The 20261-nt window shown below is 50.8% G+C and overlaps 1 protein-coding gene across 1 annotated transcript in view; it reads left to right on the plus strand.

The window, feature by feature from the left end:
* Positions 1-9209, plus strand: part of MAN2B2 (mannosidase alpha class 2B member 2) — a 29264-nt gene extending 20055 nt beyond the window's left edge. The window contains 6 exon segments of the mRNA XM_058723344.1: positions 538-640; positions 675-820; positions 3359-3368; positions 5093-5292; positions 6138-6223; positions 9104-9209. Coding sequence (XP_058579327.1) covers positions 538-640; positions 675-820; positions 3359-3368; positions 5093-5292; positions 6138-6223; positions 9104-9209 — 651 coding nt within the window.
* Positions 9210-20261: the final 11052 nt, after the last annotated feature.

Here is a 20261-nt window from a genome sequence, read left to right on the forward strand (position 1 = left end):
AAAGGAAGGAAGGAAGAAGGAAGGGAGGAAGGGAGGGAGGGAGGAGGAAGGAAGGAAGGAAGGAAGGAAGGAAGGAGGAAGGAAGGAAGGAAGGAAGGAAGGAAGGAGGAAGGAAGGAAGGAAGGAAGGAAAGAAGGAAGGAGGAAGGAAGGAAGGAAGGAAGGAAGGAGGAAGGAAGGAAGGAGGAAGGAAGGAAGGAAGGAAGGAAGGAAGGAAGGAAGGAAGAAGGAAGGAAGGAAAGAAGGAAGGAGGAAGGAAGGAAGGAGGAAGGAAGGAAGGAAGGAAGGAAGGAGGAAGGAAGGAAGGAAGGAGGAAGGAAGGAAGGAAGGAAGGAAGGAAGGAAGGAAGGAAGGAAGAAGGAAGGAAGGAAAGAAGGAAGGAAGGAGGAAGGAAGGAAGGAAAGAAGGAAGGAGGAAGGAAGGAAGGAAGGAGGAAGGAAGGAAGGAAGGAAGGAAGGAAGGAAGGAAGGAAGGAAGGCCGAGCCACTGGTTCCCAAAGCCTGACCCACAGACTTGGCCTCTGCTCCAGGAGGGTGAGGGACAGGATCACACATAGACCATCTACTCCCGACTCACCCACGTCCCACGAAGCCACAGCAGAGAGCTGCTCTGCCGTCGCATCGAGCAGGAGTACCGGAGGGGGGGTGGGGGGGGGGCGGGGCGGGGGGGTGGGGAGGGCCTTGCAGCTGAACCGCGAGGCCATCCTGAGGACCAGCGCCAGTCTACACAACGGCCGGGTCCTCTCCTCGGACAACAGCGGCTGCCGGATGCAGCGGATGCACTTCCGGAAATACACGAACAACATGAACAACATCACTCGGGTACGGCCTGCGATGCCGGGTGGATGCGGGGCCCACGGCGGGGGGGGGGGGGGGGGGAGGGGGGGAGCGGGGGGGGAGGGGGGGAGCGGGGGGGGGCGGGGGGGCGGGGGGGAGCGGGGGGGGCGGGGGGGGGCGGGGGGGGTGGTCCCTGACGGCCCTCGTCCAGAAGCCGGAGCGGGGAGCCCGTTAAAGCAGCCCCTTGCAGTGGCAGAGGCCCCTGGGGGGTGTCTGGCAGAGCCCCCTTGCCCAGCCGTGCAGTTAGGGGTGGAGGCCCCGACCCGGGTCACACCTGGCGTCTGGCGCCCCCACATGCAGAGGAATGTCCCCGTCCCCACCCGTGCCTCAGTTTCCTCTCGTGTAAGATGAGCGCCTCATCGGGGGTGGGTCTGAGGATTCCGAGATGATGCCAGTCAAGGCGGAGCGGGGCCTGACCCCCCGTCAGCTGATCCTCAGAGATCTCTGCCTGGTGGAAGCCGGACATCAGCTCCCACCACCTTGGCCTCCAGCCCCGTGACCTGGGGCAGGTGACCAGGAGCCCCTCTACGGCTGTGCCGACAGCTCAGAGCCTGCAGCCTGCTTCTGATTGTGTATCTCCCTCTCTCCCTCCCTGTCTCTCTCTGCCCCTCCCCTGCTTACGCTGTGTCTCACTCTCTCTCAAAATAAACATGAAAATAAGCATGAAAATAGACATTAAAAAAAATTTTTTTTTCGTATATGGGCAAACTGTGGTGCAGAGAGGTTCGGGTTCACTCAAGCTCACGTAGCTGGTGTGAGTGGATCTGAGACCCACTTCAGTTCGATCCTCTAACTTTGCCCTGCGTGCTTCATTTTCTGCTCCAACGTCTCCTTTTCTGTCTCAATATGACATATTTGGCCTGACGCCCTCAGCCCTAGAGGATCACCGTTAAAAGACTTGTTCTATCCGATTTCTGGGTATGCCGTCACCAGGTGAGGGTGGCTCTAGTCCCTGGTCTGGTCAGCAAAGCTCATGCATTGCCTCCGCTCAAAGTCCCGTGCGTCTCCTGAAATAACTGAACACGAGAAACAGTAAGTAAGGACTGTGATTAAAGATGGGACTTTGGAGCGGCCCTGACACAATGAAACACCCACATGCAACTTGGTGTGTTTCTCACTCCACCTTGTACTGGGGCTGCTTCTCCTCACTTGCGGAGGTTTTGATGAGATGGGGTTCCAATTTCTCCTTTCTTCAGTTTTAGAGCCGGGACCCTCCCAGGGCTTTAGAAGCACGTAGGCTCTTTCTTGGTCACGCAAGAAGCACTTACTGAGTGCTTCCTGGGTGCTGCACAGCATGGATGTGTAAGGGCCAGGGCTCTCCTGAAGGACCTCCTGAGCCGTCCACTGGGGCGCCTGCTCATTCAGACCTAGGGTTAGGGAGCACGGGGAGCGGTGCTGAGGAGAGAGCCTGGGGTTTTGTGCTCTGGGGACGCAAAGCCTGGGAGAGATCAGGGTCCAGTTTGAGGGGTGTCAGTTGAAGTTCTCTTGTCTGTAAGTAAAAGAAAGGGAAGAGGCAGCTGGTTTTGCAGAACACTCAAGCTCCTGGACCGGAGGAGCTGGACAAGAGGCTTGGGCAGGCGGGGTGGGGGCAGGGCAGCTGGGAGTCTGTGGGGAGCAGGTGTTCACAGCCATCCCCCCCAGGACTGCCGTGAGCTGCCTCTAAGGCTCTGGGTCTAAGGCTCCAGATCCCAGACCAGGAATCTGATTGGCCAGCAGATGGGGGGCTGCCCCAGGATCAGTCCGTGGTTCCTGCCAGAAGACTGGGAGCCCTTCTCGCAGAGGGGGATGTCACTGTGTCCAGGAGGACTCATGGCTGTGGTCAGCATCTCCCAGTGGCCCCAGTCTGGTCTCTCTTGGGTGCAGGTGACACTCAACACGAACTGGCTGAACCACTAGGAGACTCAATTCCGAGGATCAGGCACAGGGCAGAGGGAAGGGAGGACTGTGGTTGGTGCTCAGGGGCTGGAACCTTGATGAGGCCGCCCCTCTCCCTCCCTCGCTCAGCTGTGCTCCTCCCTGCCTGTAGACACTCTGTCTGCTCCTTACTGGGAAGCGGCTGTGAACTCCTCTGCGGTGCATGCCGCCCCCCCTCCCCCCACCAAGAACCAGACTCAGAATTTCCAGACGCAGGTGCAGAGTCCCAGGGAAAGCTCCTGATTGGGGCTGATAGGAGCTGGTGGCCTGATCCCAGACCCATCACTGTGGCTGAGGGACTGGGAAGAGGTGGGGGCCCCAGCTGCAGCCCAGGGTTCAAAGGGCATGTCCTAAAAGGAGGAAGGGGGCACTGAGGTGCCTTCTGAGCAGGGGGATCCTGGATGACAAGAGGGGAGATGCTGACATCCTAGACCTTAAAGAGAAATCATGACCCTGCCCTGTGATCTTGAACAAACCACGTCCCCTCTCTGGGCGTTAGGCTCCCCATCTGTGCTCTGAAATGGCCGGACTAGAGATCCAGGGTCCTTCCAGCTCTTGGACTGTGTGATCTGAGTCCAAGACTCCCTCATCCCTCCCCATGTCCACCAGGCTCCCCTCGGTGAGGTCACCTGTTCCTCTTCTCTGCCCCACGGGGAGACTGAGGCCCAGAGGGAGGCAGTGAGGAACCAGAGTCACTCAGCAAGCAGGGCCCACGATGGGCATGGACCCCAGTCCAGGATTTGTCCACACCCATTCTCATGGACCCCTTGTAACCCCACCCCCACCCCCCGGCCATCGTCCACCTTCTGCCAGAGCTTCAGGCTGCACACCCGTCCTGCTTCCTCCAGGACTCCTCCTGGAGCCCTGAACAGCTGAGTTCCCACTTGGCCTCTGGACTCAGGATCCTGACTGCCGGAGTTTCCATTCATTCAGTGAACAAATGTCTCTTGTGCTGGGCACTGGGCTAGGAGCAGTGACCTAGGTAGGCAAGGACCCTGGACTCACAGAGCTCTCAGACTAGAAGGGGAAGCCGCCAAGCCACCAGACGATGATGCTGATGTTCATGTTAATCCCCCAGCAGGCATCATGGAGGGCTTCCTGGGGGAGGTGACCCCTGCCATGAACCAACTCATCCTACTGTCAAAGTCTAGCTGGACCCTCTCCTCCCCTTTCCCCTGTCAGAGCTCAAAGGCAGGGCTGACTGCCCCTCAGCCACCCTCTTGTCCCCGGAGCCCCACCTGGGTCCTGGCCGCACCAAAGAGACCTCAGGAGTTCACAGATTAAGGAGGAAAAAGAAGTGACTACAGGCCAGATAACACCTTCGTCTCTGATCAAGTGGATCTCGGGGACCGCAGCTCATTTCTGCAGCCAAGTGGCTTCCTAACACTGAACCCCATTATCGAGAAGCCCCACCGGTCACAGAAGACGCTGGGCAGGCAGCCTCCCCCACACAGCAGAGCGTCCCCTTCCCACTTGCGTGCGGAGCCACCGAGAGTCAACGGGTCTCCTGTGGACGGCTGGCTCCCAAAGGAGAAGGGGCTGGACTGGGGGTGCCCCAGGCCCACTGAATGGAGGTCCCTCCTCCCTGGAGAGCAGCGAGTGAGGGGCAGAGGGAACAGAGCCTCGGGGATGGAGGGAGATCCTCCCGCTTTCCCCAAGCTCACGGCCGCCTCATGAACCATGTGTCTTGTCATCGCCACCATCATAACCCCCACCGTCATCAGGAGACAGGGACTTGCCTGACTCAGGACTCAAATCCATAACCACCGCCCTGGGACACGTAGAAGAGAGTTTACAAGCCTCTTGTGCTGCAGTTGCAAGAAGGCCCAACCCCCCCCCCCCCCGTCCTGACACAGCCATGTTCATTTGTCCCCCAGGACACGTGGCTGGTGGGCTCAGCAGAAGGCCCTTGTCACTGTGGCCACCAGGGCCCCTGACAGAGGGAGGTCATAGTCCAGCAGGTGCTTCCTCCTTCACGGAGGCAAGACAAGCTTCTGTGCAAGGGACACATCCCTTCTGCTCCCTGTGCATCGGCCTCGGGGCTTCCGGGCCACACCACAGCACCCAGGGCAGGGAAGGGGTCCGGCAGAGCACTGGGATGCTTGGGGACAGGCCCAGGGACGACCACACATCAGACCAGAGGGGAGACTTGCAGGCATCCTTGGCATCGCCCCTGTGGGTGCGGCAGGAGGCCTTGGAGGCTGCCGGACCTAGAATCTTCCCTCTGGTGCCCACCTGCTGTGTGGCTTTGGGCAAGTGACTGCACCTCTCTGAGCCTTGGTTTCCTTGGCCATCAAGTGGAGGCCGTGTCAGCTGCCTCGCGGGGCGGGTGAGGGTGAGGAGCGGAGAGCAGGTGCAAAGTGCCGGGTCCAGACTGGAGGACTGGGGCTCAGAGGGGTCCTCACTGCCGCCCTCCTTCTGTCCCTGAAGGCCATGGAGGAAAGGCCAAGGCAGACCTCCGCTGCGTCCTGCTGTGGCTCCACCACCTGTGTGAGGTCGGGGGGGACCCGGTCCTGTCTCAGCCTGTGACGGTGAATCTGAAGGTAACCGACCCACCCCCGGCCCGCCCTCACACCCCTGTGAGAGTCCTCCCTGGCTGCGGGCTGAGGCTCCCACAGGGAGGCCGTGCCACGTGTGAAACCCCCTCTGGCAGAGACCTTGGCAGAGAGATTGTTGAGGGTGTTCTCACTAAAGCCTGGAGGGGGCGCTGGCGGGGGTGAGGGGCACCCCTTCCCTCCTGCCTAGCCTTCTAGGTGTTTGTCTTTTCTCTGGTCCCTTCCTGGGTCACTTTGTCCTGCAGCCGGTCTTTGTCAGCATGCTGGCTGTTTTTCTTCTGCTGGTCCCCCCTGGTCACAAGCAGGCACAGGCCCCACCAGCAGATGTGAAGGCAGAAGGGGGGCGGGCAGCAGCGAAAAGGGCCTTGCCCCCCAGTGCTTTCTCCTGTCAGGGCAGGGAAGCTTCCCCCAAACCGCCTCCACCTCCGGGCAGCAGACGGTCCCTTCCTTTTCAGTGGCCAGAATCGGCCCCTGGCCTCCCCCCACCGCCCCCCACAGGAGGCTGCGTCCATGCCCATTTGGCACAGGGATGGTCAACTATGCCTGGCCTCCTTCCTGGGCCCCCCTGAGCAAATACAGGGAGAGCGGGGACTGGATGTTGGAGGCACTCAGAGCCTCCTCCACCTCCTGGGGATGCTCATCCAGCACAGCACTTGGGGAAGCATGCTTGTCCCGGCCTCAGTGTCCTCATCTGTAAAATGGGGCCTCAGTCCTGTCCGGACTTTGCTGTGAGAATTAATGAGGAGCCGTGTTGTGGCCCTGCCCCTGCTTTGCCTCTGCTCAGCTCTGGGGCCTCGGGGTAGCTCACCCTCCCGGTTGTCCTGTCCCTGCAGGTCGTGCTGGGAGGGCTGGGTCCCATGGTGGCCGTGGAGGAGCGCTCACTCATGGGGACCTCGGACGTGAGCACCCCACCACAGAGGTTGGGGACCCCCCGGCTCAGGCCGTGCCCGGGAACCCCAGCTGCTCCAGCCTGGCTCAGGAGCTGGGCAGCCCTGGGTCAGATCCCAGCTCTGCCCCTTACAACCTGTGTGACCCTGAACAGGCTACTTTCCGTGTCTGAATCTGTACCCTCCTGAATCTACCACAGTAGGTTAAGAAAGGCTTTGGGTCCATTTCCACCTGCCAGGGACCCACACAAGTCAATGTGGGGGGACTGCATCTGCAGACAACCCCTTGCCTCTATCCTCAGTGAGGCCTGAACTGGCAAGCATATCCCGGGGGGTTCTGACACCTGCCATGCTGCGGTCACACCGCACACAGCATCATCAGCTCCTAGGAACCACAGACAGACAGCTTCATGCTTCTCAGTCTTTCCCATCTTGTTCCCTGTGCCTGGATCTCCTTTGTCCCCTTCACTCTGGCCAGCTCCTACTTGAGCTTCTGCCAAGCCCATGGCTCGGTCAGGTGCTCCTCTGCTCTCCTGGTCCCACTCTTTCCTTTGTCTCATGTAGCTCCTCTGTCCACTGCACACAACATACAGTCAGCTACATAGCTGGACACTTAGTCATTTGGGGATGGAAAGATGGATGATGGATGGATGGATGGATGGAGGTTGGGTAGATAAATAATGGATGGATAGGTGGACAGGTGGACAGATGGGTGTATGGATGGGTGGGTGGATGGGTGAATGGATGGATGGATGATGGATGGATGAATGGATGAATAGGTGAATTTATAGATGGGTGGATGGGTGGATCGATGGGTGGATGGATGGATGGATGGATGAATGGGTGAATGGATTGGTGGATAGATGGGTGGGTGTGTGTTGATCTATGGGTAAATGGGTAGATCGATAGGTGGATGGATTGGTAAATGGATGATGGATAATGGATAAAGGATGGATGGATGGGCGGATGGATGGATGGATGGAAAGAATAAAAGAAGAAGGAAGGAAGGAAGCAAGGAAGGAAGAAGAAAGGAGAGATGGATGATGGATGGATGGATGGATGGATGGATGGATGGATGGATGGATGGACATATGGGTGGATAGATGGATGGATGGGTGGATGTTGGATGGATGGATAGATGGATGGGTGGATGGATGCATGAGGGATGGGTGATGGTTTGTGGATGGTTGGATGGATGGTGGATGGGTGATGAATAGATGGATGGATGGATTGGTCATGGATGAGAGATGATGGATGAATAGATGTTTGATGAATGATTGGGTAGATGGATGATGATTAATGGATGCATGATGGATTAGTGGATGTGTTGGTATATGGAACAGTAATTGTGTGAATGGATGAAAGGAAGAGGGGTTGGTGGATGGATGAATGGATGATGGATAGATGGATGAATGGTGTATAGAATGATGGGTGGGTAGATGGATGGATGATGGATGGATGAATGGGTGGATGGGTGGATGGATGATGGATGGTTGGATGGATGGATGATGGATGGATGGATGGATGGATGGTGTATAGATTGATGGGTGGGTAGATGGATGGATGGATGATGGATGGATGGATGGATGGATGGATGGGTGGAAGGATGGATGGGTGGATGGGTAGATAGGTGGATGGGTACATGGATGGATGATGATGGATGGATGGATGATGGATGGATAGATGGATAGATGAATCATGGATGGATGGGTGGATGGGTGGATGGATGGATGATGGATGATGGATGGATGGATAATGGACGGATAGATGGATGATGGATGGATGGATAATGGATGGATAGATGGATGATGGATGGATGAGGGATGGTTGGTTGGTGGATGGAGGGATAGATGGATGGATGGACAGATGGGTGGATATATGGATGGATGGATGCATGGATGGATGGATGCATGGATGGATGTGTGGGTGGATAGGTGAAGAGGATTCCCTCCAAAGGTCAAGTTTAGTGGAACCCAGTAATAGAAAAAGAGCAGGCCCAGCAGATGGCCTCTGTGAGAAAGCTCTAGGCACTGAGTGCTGCAGCCCATTGGGAATGAGGCCATGCATGGCCAGGACCACCTATAAATTACCCTCAAGGGAGGGCTGAAATGCAAGGGGCCCATGGTAGAGTAAGTTCTGGCAGGAGGGGGCAGCCAAGGGCCTGCATCACGGGGTCACAACAGAGTGAGTCAGTTGGGGCGTTGTGGGGGAATGCTGGATGGAAGCATCCTAGGGAAGCAGGGGGCTCAAAGGACAGACCACCTCTGCTCCCCGCGGTGGCTCCAGCTCTCACTCGACACCCCTGCAAGGCACCAAGGTCACAATCCACCCAGAGGAAATTCGGACATTCTTCATCCACTTTCAAGAGCAGTGAGGCCTTGGCAGAGTCTGTGGCTCCAGGGACGTTCCCTCGGCCACTAGAGCCGGCCCCGCCTACCCTCCCACCTGGGGGGTGTCCTCACACACGGATACCCCTGCATCCTCATGCACAAGTCAGTCAGGAAGCCCCACTAAAGGCAGAGGGAAACACCCACCATGACACCTAAGGCACCTGCCCTGCAGGCCCCGCCCCCTCTCTTAACCTGTGTTAAGTGCGGCCTACTGTGTTCCTAACGATGGGATGTGGAGGCAGCATGTGAGGGCAGGGGCCTCCGGAGCCCATGGGTTGCATGGGGGCCTGGTTTCCATTCGGGAAGGCTGCAGGAAGGTCACCCCCAGGCCAGGGCAGGGACTGTGGGAAGCTCAGACACCCCGAGGCCTGAGCCCCGACAGGCTGGGGTGCTGAGAGCAGACGGCAGAATGTGCTCTATGTGTCTTTCTGCTGTCACTTCGGGGCACCTGGGGGACCCTCCGTGGGCTGTGTCTGAAACAGCCCAGGTACAGGGTCTTGTGTCCCGCTGTATCCACTGTAGGCTTCTCGAGGAGTTGCTTGTCTTGAAGTTGAAGTGTGGCCGAGAAGAGAGGCTGCTGGACACTGTCCTCTGGGAAATGTTGCTGACACCAGTTCCAGGACCGTGAAGGGTGGGGGAGAGGATGGCAAGGAGCACGTGTGAGTCTGGCTGAGTCCAAGGGGCACCTCTGACCCTCACCTGCCCCGGCTAGAAGTAGGGCAAAGAAGTGGGTTGCCCAAGCCGAGGATTCTGGAGTCACACCAAAGAAAAAGCCACAAACTCCTGGCAGGGCTGCAGGTGGAGGGAGCGGCACCCGGGGCATGGGAGATTTCAGGAGTGTGGGAGGCTCTCAGCACATACCTGACCAGGTCACTTCTAACAGGTCACCTCATCTGGACCCTGGAAGGAACAGTCAGAGATGACCCACCTCACACCCTGACACTCTCAGGATCTGTTTGTAATAGAGATCCTTCCACAGAGCCTGGGGCCAGACAGGTGCTCCAGAACTCAGAATTCCTTAGATTTTCGGGATAAACAGCACATGTCCTGTGTCAAGGAACACCTAGCATTGGATCTGGGGCAACACCTGTGATTAAATGTTGCTATGGGCTCAATTGTGTCCACCCCAATATGTGTGTTCAAGTCCTAACCGCCCAGGACCTTAGAATATGGCTGTATTTGGAGATGGGATATTTAAAAAGTTTATTAAAGTAAAATGAGGTCGTGTGGGTGGGGTCTAATCCAACCCTTATTTTATTATTTTTTAATTTTTTAAGTTCATTTATTTATTTCAAGAGAGAGAGAGAGCAAGCAGGAGAGGGGGAGAGAGAGAGAGAGAGAGAGAGAGAGAGAGAGAGAATATCCCAAGCAGGCTTCACAACTGTCAGTGCAGATCCCAATGCGGGGCTCGATCCCATGAACCATGAGATCATGACCTCAGCCAAAACCAAGAGTCGGACATGTAACTGACTGAGCCACCCAGATGCCCCTAATTTTACCGGGATATTATAGTTAGACAGTATGGTTTATGTCTCTGTGTGGTAGATACGTGTAGAGATTTTTAGGCACCAAAAAGTTTTGGGAGATCCTAGCAAAATTTGTCAAAAATACCCAAGATCTGTGTTTTCAGGAGCAGATGGGACTAACAGATTATGGCCATTTATTCTTGAGCAGGTTGTGGCAGTGTTCATTGTTCACGACAGCTATGAATTGTAAGCAACCCAGAGATCCATCCACAGCAGCGTGGAAAAATAGAGAGTGCAGTGGGTCTCCAAGTGTGGCCCCAGGACCAATAATACCAGCATCACTTGGGAAGCTGTTAGAAACACAAATTATCAGGTCCTACCTCGGACCAAACAAATCAGAAACTCTAGAGTAGGCCCAGCAATATGGGTTTTAACAAATTTTCAAGGTTATTGTGATGCATGCTCAAATTTGAGAACCACTGCCAAAGGGCAATCAAAATGAGTGGACTATATTTGCAGATGACATGATACTATACATAGGAAACCCTAAGGATCCTCCCAAAAAACTACTAGAACAGATCACTGAATTCAGTAAAGTTGCAGGACACAAAAATCAATGTTCAGAAATCTTGTTGCATTTCTATGAGCTAAAAACAAAGCAGCAGAAAGAGAACTGAAGAAAACAATCCCACTTACAATTATACCAAAAATAATAAAACACCCAGGAATAAGCTTAACCAAAGAAGTGAAAGACCTGTATTCTGAAAACTGCAAAACAATAATGAAAGAAATTGAAGACGACACAAAGAAATGGAAAGATGTTCCATGTTCATGGATTGGAAGAACAAATATTCTTAAAATGTCTATACTACCCAAAGCAATCTACACATTCCATGTAATCCCTATCAAAATGCCAACAGCATTTTTCAATGGACTAGAATGAACAATCCTAAAATTTGTATGGGGACCACAAAAGACCCCAAATAGCCAAAGCAATCTTGAAAAAGAAAAATAAAACTGGAGGCGGCACAATTCCAGACCTCAGTTTATACCGCAAAGCTGTAGTGATCAAATCAGAATGATCCTGGCACAAAAATAAACATATAGATCAATACAACAGAATAGAAATCCCAGAAATAAACCCAAAATTATGCAGTCAATTGGTATGTAACAAAGGAGGAAAGACTATATCATGGGAAAAAGACAGTCTCTTCAACAAGTAGTGTTGGGAAAACCAGACAGTCACATGCAAAAGAATGAAACTGGACCACTTTCTTATGCCATAGACAAAAATAAACTCAAAATGGATTAAGGACCTAAATATGAGACCTGAAACGATAAAAATCCTAGAGGAGAGCAATGACTTCTCTGACATCGGCTGTAGCAACATTTTTCTAGGTATGTCTTCTGAGGCAAGGGAAATAAAAGCAAAAATAAACTGTTGAGACTACACCAAAATAAAAAGCTTCTGCACAGCAAAGGAAACAATCAACAAACCAAAAGATAACCTACTGAATGGGAGAAGATATTTGCAAATGACATACCTGATAAGGATTAGTATCCAAAAATATATAAAGAATTTATAAAACTCAACGCCCAAGAAACAAATAATCCAATTTAAAAATGGGCAAAAGACATGAACAGACATTTCTCTAAGACCTACAGATGGCCAACGGACACATGAAAAGATGCTCAACATTACTTATCATCAGGGAAATGCAAATCAAAACTATGATGAGATATCACCTCACACCTGTCAGAACGGCTAAAATCAACAACACAAGAAACAACAGCAAGGATGCAGAGAAAGGGAAACCCTCTCGCACCGTTGGTGGGAATGCACACTGGTGCAGCCATTCAGGAGAACATTGTAGAAATTTCTCACAAAGTTAAAAATAGAACTCTATGACCCAGCAATCACACTACTGGGTATTTATCTAAAAACTACAAAATCACTAATTCAAAGGGATATATGCACCCCGATGTTTATTGCAGCATTATTCATTATTTACAATAGCCAAATGACAGAAGCAGCCTAAGTGTCCATCAACAGATGAGTGGATAAAGAAGATGTGACACACACACACACACACACACACACACACAGTGGAATAGTACTTAGCCATAAAAAAAGAATGAAATCTTGCCAGTTACAATGACATGAATGGAGCTAGAGAGTATTATGCTAAGCAAAATTAGGCAGGCAGAGAAAGATAAGTACCATATGATTTCACTCATATGTGGAATTTAAGAAAACTAACAAAGGAAAAAGAGAGAGAGAGAGAAACCAAGAAACAGACTCTGGTTACCAGAGGGGAGGTGGGTGAGGCGACGGGTGAAATAGGTGATGCGAATCAAGAATGAGCACTTGATGATGTATAGAACTGTTGACTCACGATCCTGTGCCCTTGAAACCAATATCACACTGAATGTTAACTATACTGGAATTAAAATTTTAAACTTAATCGGGGCGCCTGGGTGGCTCAGTCGGTTGAGCGTCCAACTTCGGCTCAGGTCATGATCTCGAGGTCCGTGCGTTCAAGCCCCACGTCGGGCTCTGTGCTGACAGCTCGGAGTCTGGAGCCTGGTTCTGATTCTGTATCTCCCTCTCTCTCTCCCCTCCCCTACTCGTGTTCTGTCTCTCCCTCTCTCAAGAAGAAATAAGCATTAAAAAAAGAAGAAGAAAATTTTAAAACTTAATTAAAAACTGAGTGAACTATACCTACTTGCTTCAGCACAGATGAGCCTCACATATATAAAATATTGAGTTAAAAAATCAAGAGACAGGGGCGCCTGGGTGGCTCAGTCGGTTAAGCAACTGACTTCCGCTCAGGTCATGATCTCACAGTTCATGGATTCGAGCCCCGCATTGGGCTCTGTGCTGACAGCTCGGAGCCTGGAGCCTGCTTCGGATTCCGTGTCTCCCTCTCTCTCTGCCCCTCCCCCGCTCACACTCTGTCTCTCTGTCTCTCTGTTACTCTCTCTCAAAAATAAACATTTAAAAAATAACAAAAAATTTAAAAATTAAAAACAAAATATGGCGAGGAGAGGCTCCCATTGGCCAAAGCTGGGGTCATTTCATCACTAAAAAGAACAGGGACTGGGACACCTGAGTGGCTCAGTCAGTTAAGCTTCCGACTTCAGCTCAGGTCATGATCTCACGATTCGTGGATTCGAGCCCCGCATCAGGCGCTGTGCTGACAGCTCAGAGCCTGGAGCCCTCTTCGGATTCCGTGTCTCTCTCGCTCTGCCCCTCCCGCACTTGTGCTCTCTCTCTCTCCCTCTCTCTTGCTCAAAAATAAATAAAATGTAAAAAAAAATTTTTTTTAAATCAAGAGACAAAGGGATAATTATGATTCCATTTATACAAAGTTCAAAAATGGGGGGGGGGAACCACTGTATTATTTATGATTGCTTTCAGAGCCAATAAGACAATAAAGAAAAGAAAAGAGGGGCGTCTGGGTGGTTCAGTCAGTTAACCATCTGACTCTTGATTTTGGCTCAGGTCATGATCTCACTGTTGGTGAGTTCGAGCCCTGCATCCAGCTCAGTGCTGACAGCTTGGAGTTCTAGAAGGGAAAGAAAGAAGGAAAGAAAGAAAGAAAGAAAGAAAGAAAGAAGAAAGAAAGAAAGAAAGAAAGAAAGAAAGAAAGAAAGAAAGAAAGAAAGAAAGAAAGAAAGAAAGAAAGAAAGAGGCAGGGAGGGAGGGAGGGAGGGAGGGAGGGAGGGAGGAAGGAAGGAAGGAAGGAAGGAAGGAAGGAAGGAAGGAAGGAAGGGGAAAGGAAGAAAGAAAGGAAGGAAGGGAGAGAGAGAGAGGGAAGGAGGGATGGAGGGAAGGAGGAATGAAAGAGGGAGGGAGGAAGGAAAAAAAGGAAGGAAGGAAGGAAGGAAGGAAGGAAGGAAGGAAGGAAGGAAGAAGGAAGGAAGGAAGAAAGAAATTTTAAGAAAAGCAAAGAAATAGCTAACCAAAAGTCACACAAAGGATGACCTTTGGGGAGGTGGGTAGTAGGAGGACTGACATGAGAGACGCACCAGAAGTTCTGGAGGTGTTGGTCTGGTTTTACTGCCTCGCCTGGATGTGTATATGTGCATTTCTTTTAAAATTATACATTATGAGGGGCGCCTGGGTGGCTCAGTCAGTTAAGCGTCCGACTTCAGCTCAGGTTATGATCTTGTGGTTCACGGGTTCGAGCCCTGCATCAGCTGTGCTGACAGCTCAGAGCCTGGAGCCCGCTTCGGATTCTGTGTCTCCCTCTCTCTCTGCCCCTCCCCTGCTTGTGCTCTGTCTCTCTCTCTCTCCCTCTAAAATAAACATAATAAAAATAAAAATTTAAAAATAATACTAAATAAAATAAAACTATACATTATGGTAATTATATATATTATACATAATAATATACACATAATATGTTATATGTATTTCTTATATAAATATATAGTACGTATATACATGTACTGTTATGTTTACAGACACTATTCAAACGTTAACAAGAGAAAATACAAAAACGTGAAAAATAGAATGTAAAAATGAAAACAAAAATCCAAATTCACACTTTACCTGTAAACAGCTCCCCTTACACAACCCAGATCGCACAGCCCTAAGTCCGGGCGGCATGCACAACATGGGGAGGTTGCGGGCTGCGGCAGAGATGGTCCGCTCCACGGGAGCCCGTTCTCCCCCATCCGGGCCGTAAACTAGGGTCAGCTGGGAAGTGGTCCATAAGCAGAGACCACGCTTCCCAGCTTCTGTCACATCCCAAGGCAGCATAGGAATCCTCGGCAAGGTGACGAGGGAAATACCCTTCGAAACACGCCAGCGGGGCGTGTGAGCGAGAGCCCCCTGGGCCTTCCGGCCCGTCCCAGCCGGCCACACCGTGCAGCCGAGAGCGTGACTCCAGCCACCCTGCATGAAATGGTAGGAGCGACCGGACAGCCCTGCCCAAAGGTCCGGACCACTGTGACGCGTGAATGTGAGGGTCCTAAGCCATTACGTGTGGGGTTGTTTCCAACACAGCCACAGAGAACGGAAAGATATCACTTCTTTGTAAGTCACACTTTTAGGGGCAGCTGGGTGGCCGAGTCGGTTAAGCATCCGACTCTTGGCTTCAGCTCAGGGCATGATCTCACAGTTCGTGAGTTCGAGCCCCGCGACGGGCTCTGCGTGGACGGTGAGGAGCCTGCTTGGGATTCTCTGTCTCCCCAATTCTCTGCCTCTCTCTCTCTCTCTCTCTCTCTCTCTCTCTCTCAAAAACAAATAAATATTTAAAAAATCATACTCCTATCATTACATAACATTCCTTTTTTTCTTTCTGTTTCATGCCTTTGACCTTAAGTTCTGCTTTATTCCTTCATTTGTATAGTTTCATTGTGACTTCATCCTGGTTGCAAATAGCACATACCTGGATTTTAGATTTCACCTCCAACCGCCAATTTCTCTTTCATAAACAGGGTTGTCAAGGGGCGCCTGGGTGGCGCAATCGGTTAAGCGTCTGACTTCAGCCAGGTCACGATCTCGCGGTCCGTGAGTTCGAGCCCCGCGTCAGGCTCTGGGCTGATGGCTCGGAGCCTGGAGCCTGCTTCCGATTCTGTGTCTCCCTCTCTCTCTGCCCCTCCCCCGTTCATGCTCTGTCTCTCTCTGTCCCAAAAATAAATAAAAAACGTTGAAAAAATAAATAAATAAAAAATAAACAGGGTTGTCAAAAGAGAGACGACGACGACGACGACGACGACGGGCCCAGGGCGGAGTCACTTGTGCTAAGCCCACATCGCCAAATGGAGAAACTTAATTAGTTTCGGCTTCTCCCAGCTGTGGAATCTCAATCCAGTCAATCTGGAATCTCCTGGTCCGCACCAGCGAGGCCATCTGCCTGATAGGTCCCTGCCGTCCCCTAAAGGAAGGTGACCTTGACCCCAAACAGCCCACTCTGCTAGTAACTTCCTTGTCTGGCCCCCTTCTGCCTCCAAAAATCCTTCATTTTGCACGACTCTTCAGAGCTCCTTGCTGCCTGTTGGGATGCTGCCTGACTCATGAATCATCCAATAAAGCCTGTAAGAGCTTCAACATGTACTCAGCTGGATTTCATTTTTAACGGATTGCTTGTGGGCTAGATTAATCATGAATAAATCCATATTTCTTTCTTGGAATATCAAAATAATCGTTATACTTCGCCATCACCCAGAGGGCTTTGTCACCTGTGCTCCGTCCTCTTTCTCTCAAACAAGATAAAGCCTGTGAACCATGTTAACATCCCCCTCTCCCCATCCGTTTCTGACAACCTCAGGCTTCAGTTCAGGTCTCGGAGAAGAAGGCGGTCTGTGCTCCTGTGGGCCAGCAGGGCGTGAGGGACAAAGAGGGAGGAGCGCTGTCAGTCTCAAAGTCCTTAGAGGCAGACACCAGCCAGGGTCACCATCTCCCTTAATGCCCCAGGAGGGGTGCAGCGCCAGTGTCCTGAGAGTCCTGCTGTCCTTCTGACTTCTCAGCCAAGCATGAGATGGGATGCGAGAGCAGGAAAGGTAGGTTGCAGGGAGGCCTTCTGCTTCTGGAGTTTTGGTGGATAAGACATTCTAAAATGCTCTTCTGCTGCACCCAGAGGCTGCACAGATTAGAACAAACTTGCCTTTCAAGGCATTGCTGAGCTTGCAAGAATGTAAGAGAAATCCCCAAAGGTGGCCAGAAGAGGGGTGAATAATAAAACCAAATGCACGAGCAAAGAGCAAACCCAGACCTACCGAGAGCAGAAATATGGGGGATGAGAAACTATGTCCGGGAGGGGTTGAACCAACCATGCCATTGAAAATCTTCCAACTCGTGCAAAGCTACCAGTTTGTGTATCCTGATTATAGGTGGAAACAGTTAATAAAAATATAAATACAAACTTGGAGAAAGAATTCTGCGAATTTGCAATTATGGGATTGCTCTCAACTATCTGGAGGCTTGTGCCCAACAGACACAACCACAAATCCCTGCTGGAGTAGCTTTCTCAACCCAACCTGTTAGGATTCTCCCAAATTAAGTTCAGTCAGGGGCATCTGAGTGGCTCAGTCAGTTGGGTGTCCGACTTTGCCTCAGGCCATGATCTCACGGTTCCTGAGTTCGAGCCCTGCATCAGGCTCACGGCTGTCAGCACAGAGCCTGCCTTAGATCCTCTGTTCCCCCACCTCAAAAATAAATAAATCTTAAAAAAATGTATGTTATACACATACATGGAAACAAAACACCATGAATGAGTCACAGAAACAAAAAGCAACTCATATTGGAATTATCAAATGAAAAATATAAAATGACTTTTTGTGAAATATTTCAAGAAAGGGAAGGTGACTGAAGAAACAAAAGACTATCAAAATTAGCCAGGCAACGTTAACAACATCCCTGGACTCAACCCACTATACGCCAGCTGTGACAGTGACAGCCAAAAATGTCTCCAGGCGATGCCAATTTGTCCCTGGGGGACAAATCACCTGCACTTGAGAACAGCCTGTTCTGGAACAAGGTACAGGATCAGATACTACAGAAAACAGATCACTGACCAAGCGGCAAAAAACAACATTAACATTTTGAGCTAATATGGGATTTTGTCAAATCTAAAAAGCCGTCAATTTTAAGATTTAGCCTTAATGCTAAGAATGAGAATACCCTACAATTAAAGTGTGAATCATTTTTTTAAATCACAGAAAATTAAAGATGCAGCACAATTTCGGAGGATTTAAATGTGAAAACAGGTTGCAGGGACAATCTGTGAAAAATATTACTTTAATAAAACAAAAGAGGAAGAAAAACTTGGCCAGGCAGACTTGGGGCGGGGCGGGGCGGGGGGGGGGGGGGGGGCGGGAACCTTTCTGAAACTTCAGTTGCTACGAATGATATGAGTCTAACCTCTGTGCACCGAATAAAATATCTGCATATGTATGTTACGTGTGCAAAAAAGTGACAGAATTACAAGAAGTGAATAAATCCATCAATATAATGAGATAATTGGTAGGTGAAGCAGACAAGTTAATGAGGTTATAGGAAATTGAAAAATGCTATTAATGTCTCTTTTCATTCGTTTAGCAAATGATCAAAGACCTTAAGAAGAGAGCGGAAGCTCATGTTGATACCCGAAAGAGCCCTGTTAACCTTGAAAGTAAAAACGGCCAGTTATTTTACCAGCAAAAGACGGGTTTTTTCGGGACTAGCAGAGAATTGCAACCAGGACAAGCAACCAGTGGCAAAAGCATAGGTGAGTGTGCACAACAACGAGAGGAACCCTCTTTTAGAGAAAAGGGGAATTTAAGAGGGCTGTTGTAAACACAAAGTCCATTGGAGTAAACTGGGAGTTTGAAGTGTAGCGGCTTCTCATTGGCTGGACTGTTGCTAGGGCGAAGTAAGCCCCTCTTCCTCCTGCTAAGGATCATAAAGCAGCGGCTAAAGTAGAATCCACCTGCAAGGTGCCTTGTGTCTCTTCCCGTTGGATTTGCTATTAACAAAGAGGTCATGGGGCGCCTGGGTATCTAAGCTAGTTAAGCATCTGACTTTGGCTCAGGTCCTGATCTCGCGGTCGTGAGTTCCATCAGGGCTTGATCTCGTGGTCTGTGAGTTCGAGCCCCGCCTGGGGCTCTGTGCTGACAGCTCCGAGCCTGGAGCCTGCTTCTGTTTCTGTGTCTCCCTCTCTCTCTCTCTGCCCGTCCCCCATTCGCTCTCTCTCTCTCTGCCTTTCAAAATAAATGAATAAGTGTTTAAAAAACAAACATCTGTGTGCAAGTTTTTGTGTGGATGCCAGTTTTCCAGTCATTTGGATAAATACCAAGGAGCACAACTGCTGGACTGTATGGGAAGAATATGCTTAGTTTTGTAAGAAATGGCCAACCGGTCTTTCACCGCAACCGTGCACCATTTTGCATTCGCCCAGGCGATGAATGAGAGCTCCCGCTGTTCCACATCCTCACTAGCATTTGAGGTTGTCAGTTTTCTGGATTTGGGCCTTTTTAACAAGGCCGTAGTGGCATCTCATTGTAGTCTGAGCCATTTATTTTTATTCATACAAAAAACTTACGAGCTAGCTGCCCCGGATATATTAAGGAAGCCCAAAAGTTGGATTTTTAGTAGAGCAACGGTAACCGCTTTTTTTAAAAAACCCAGATTTTTTGTTTTGACAGAGCTGAAGAATGGAACCGGCCAACAAGGCGAAGGGCAGCGTAGACATCAAGTTTGTTAGGGAGAGAATGAAACAAAAGAAAAAGCCTCCTGTTACCGGGACGGGCTCCTTAAGGAGGAGGACACTAAGGCCTCAGAGAAGGAGGCTTATATCAGTTAGTGGTCCGTCCTTTTGAGGCGGAGGAACCCTGCAGTTGCTGTACCAGGATACGGTTCCGGTTCCAGGCGGTTCGGTCCAGGGAGTGGGTATTTCAGAAGGTCCAGTACTTTCTGCTTCCTTGTGTTAACAACTTGTTGTTATCCCTATCTACCCAAGGTCAACCGGTCTCCGGTCTCACAACCAAAATATAAACAACCTGAGAAAAGTCTAAAATGTAACGACTTTACATGTGTATACGCTTGGTATTTACAAGACATTTTTATGACTGCTTTATCTTTTCATTCTTAACTCTGCCACATTCAAAACTAGGACTTGTGTCCATTTAACGGACAGGAAAACAGAAGCCCAAAGCGAGGCACTTGTGCAAGCTGGATTCCTGACATTTTTACTGCTGTTCTGTGACTGGGTCAACGGGCTAGGAAATTAACTTATCTTTGCTGAAAATTCTGTTTAAAGTTTGCTAATGTGTGCCGAGCTCTGCCCAGGGCTTCAGGGACACAGAGCTGAACAAGAAGACACCCCCCACCCTATGACCCCCCCCCACACACACACACACGGGGCCTTCAACTGATAAGGTGTTCGGGCTCAACAAAACCTTCTTCACATCCACCGAGCTTTGGGTCCCCTGGGACCTCAGGATGAACCACACTAAGCCTTGGACTCTAGAGTTGGGGGCCTGGGGGGTGGGGGGCTCGGCTTGGTGAAAAGACACCCAGGCATTTCTGACTGCAATCCTGGAAGAACGGAAAACGACACTTAAAGACAGCTGCCAGGGGTCCGACTGCCCTACTAAAGAGGAGGGGGCTACCACAGTCTGGGGATGTTCGTTTAGTGTAGGAAGATCGCGTTTATAACTTAAAAATACCCAAATCAGTGCTCACGGAGGCCGCCAACAAGAGGGCGCCCCGGAAAGGGCTCACC

Source organism: Neofelis nebulosa, chromosome 3, assembly GCF_028018385.1.
Source record: "Neofelis nebulosa isolate mNeoNeb1 chromosome 3, mNeoNeb1.pri, whole genome shotgun sequence".
NCBI lineage: Eukaryota > Metazoa > Chordata > Mammalia > Carnivora > Felidae > Neofelis > Neofelis nebulosa.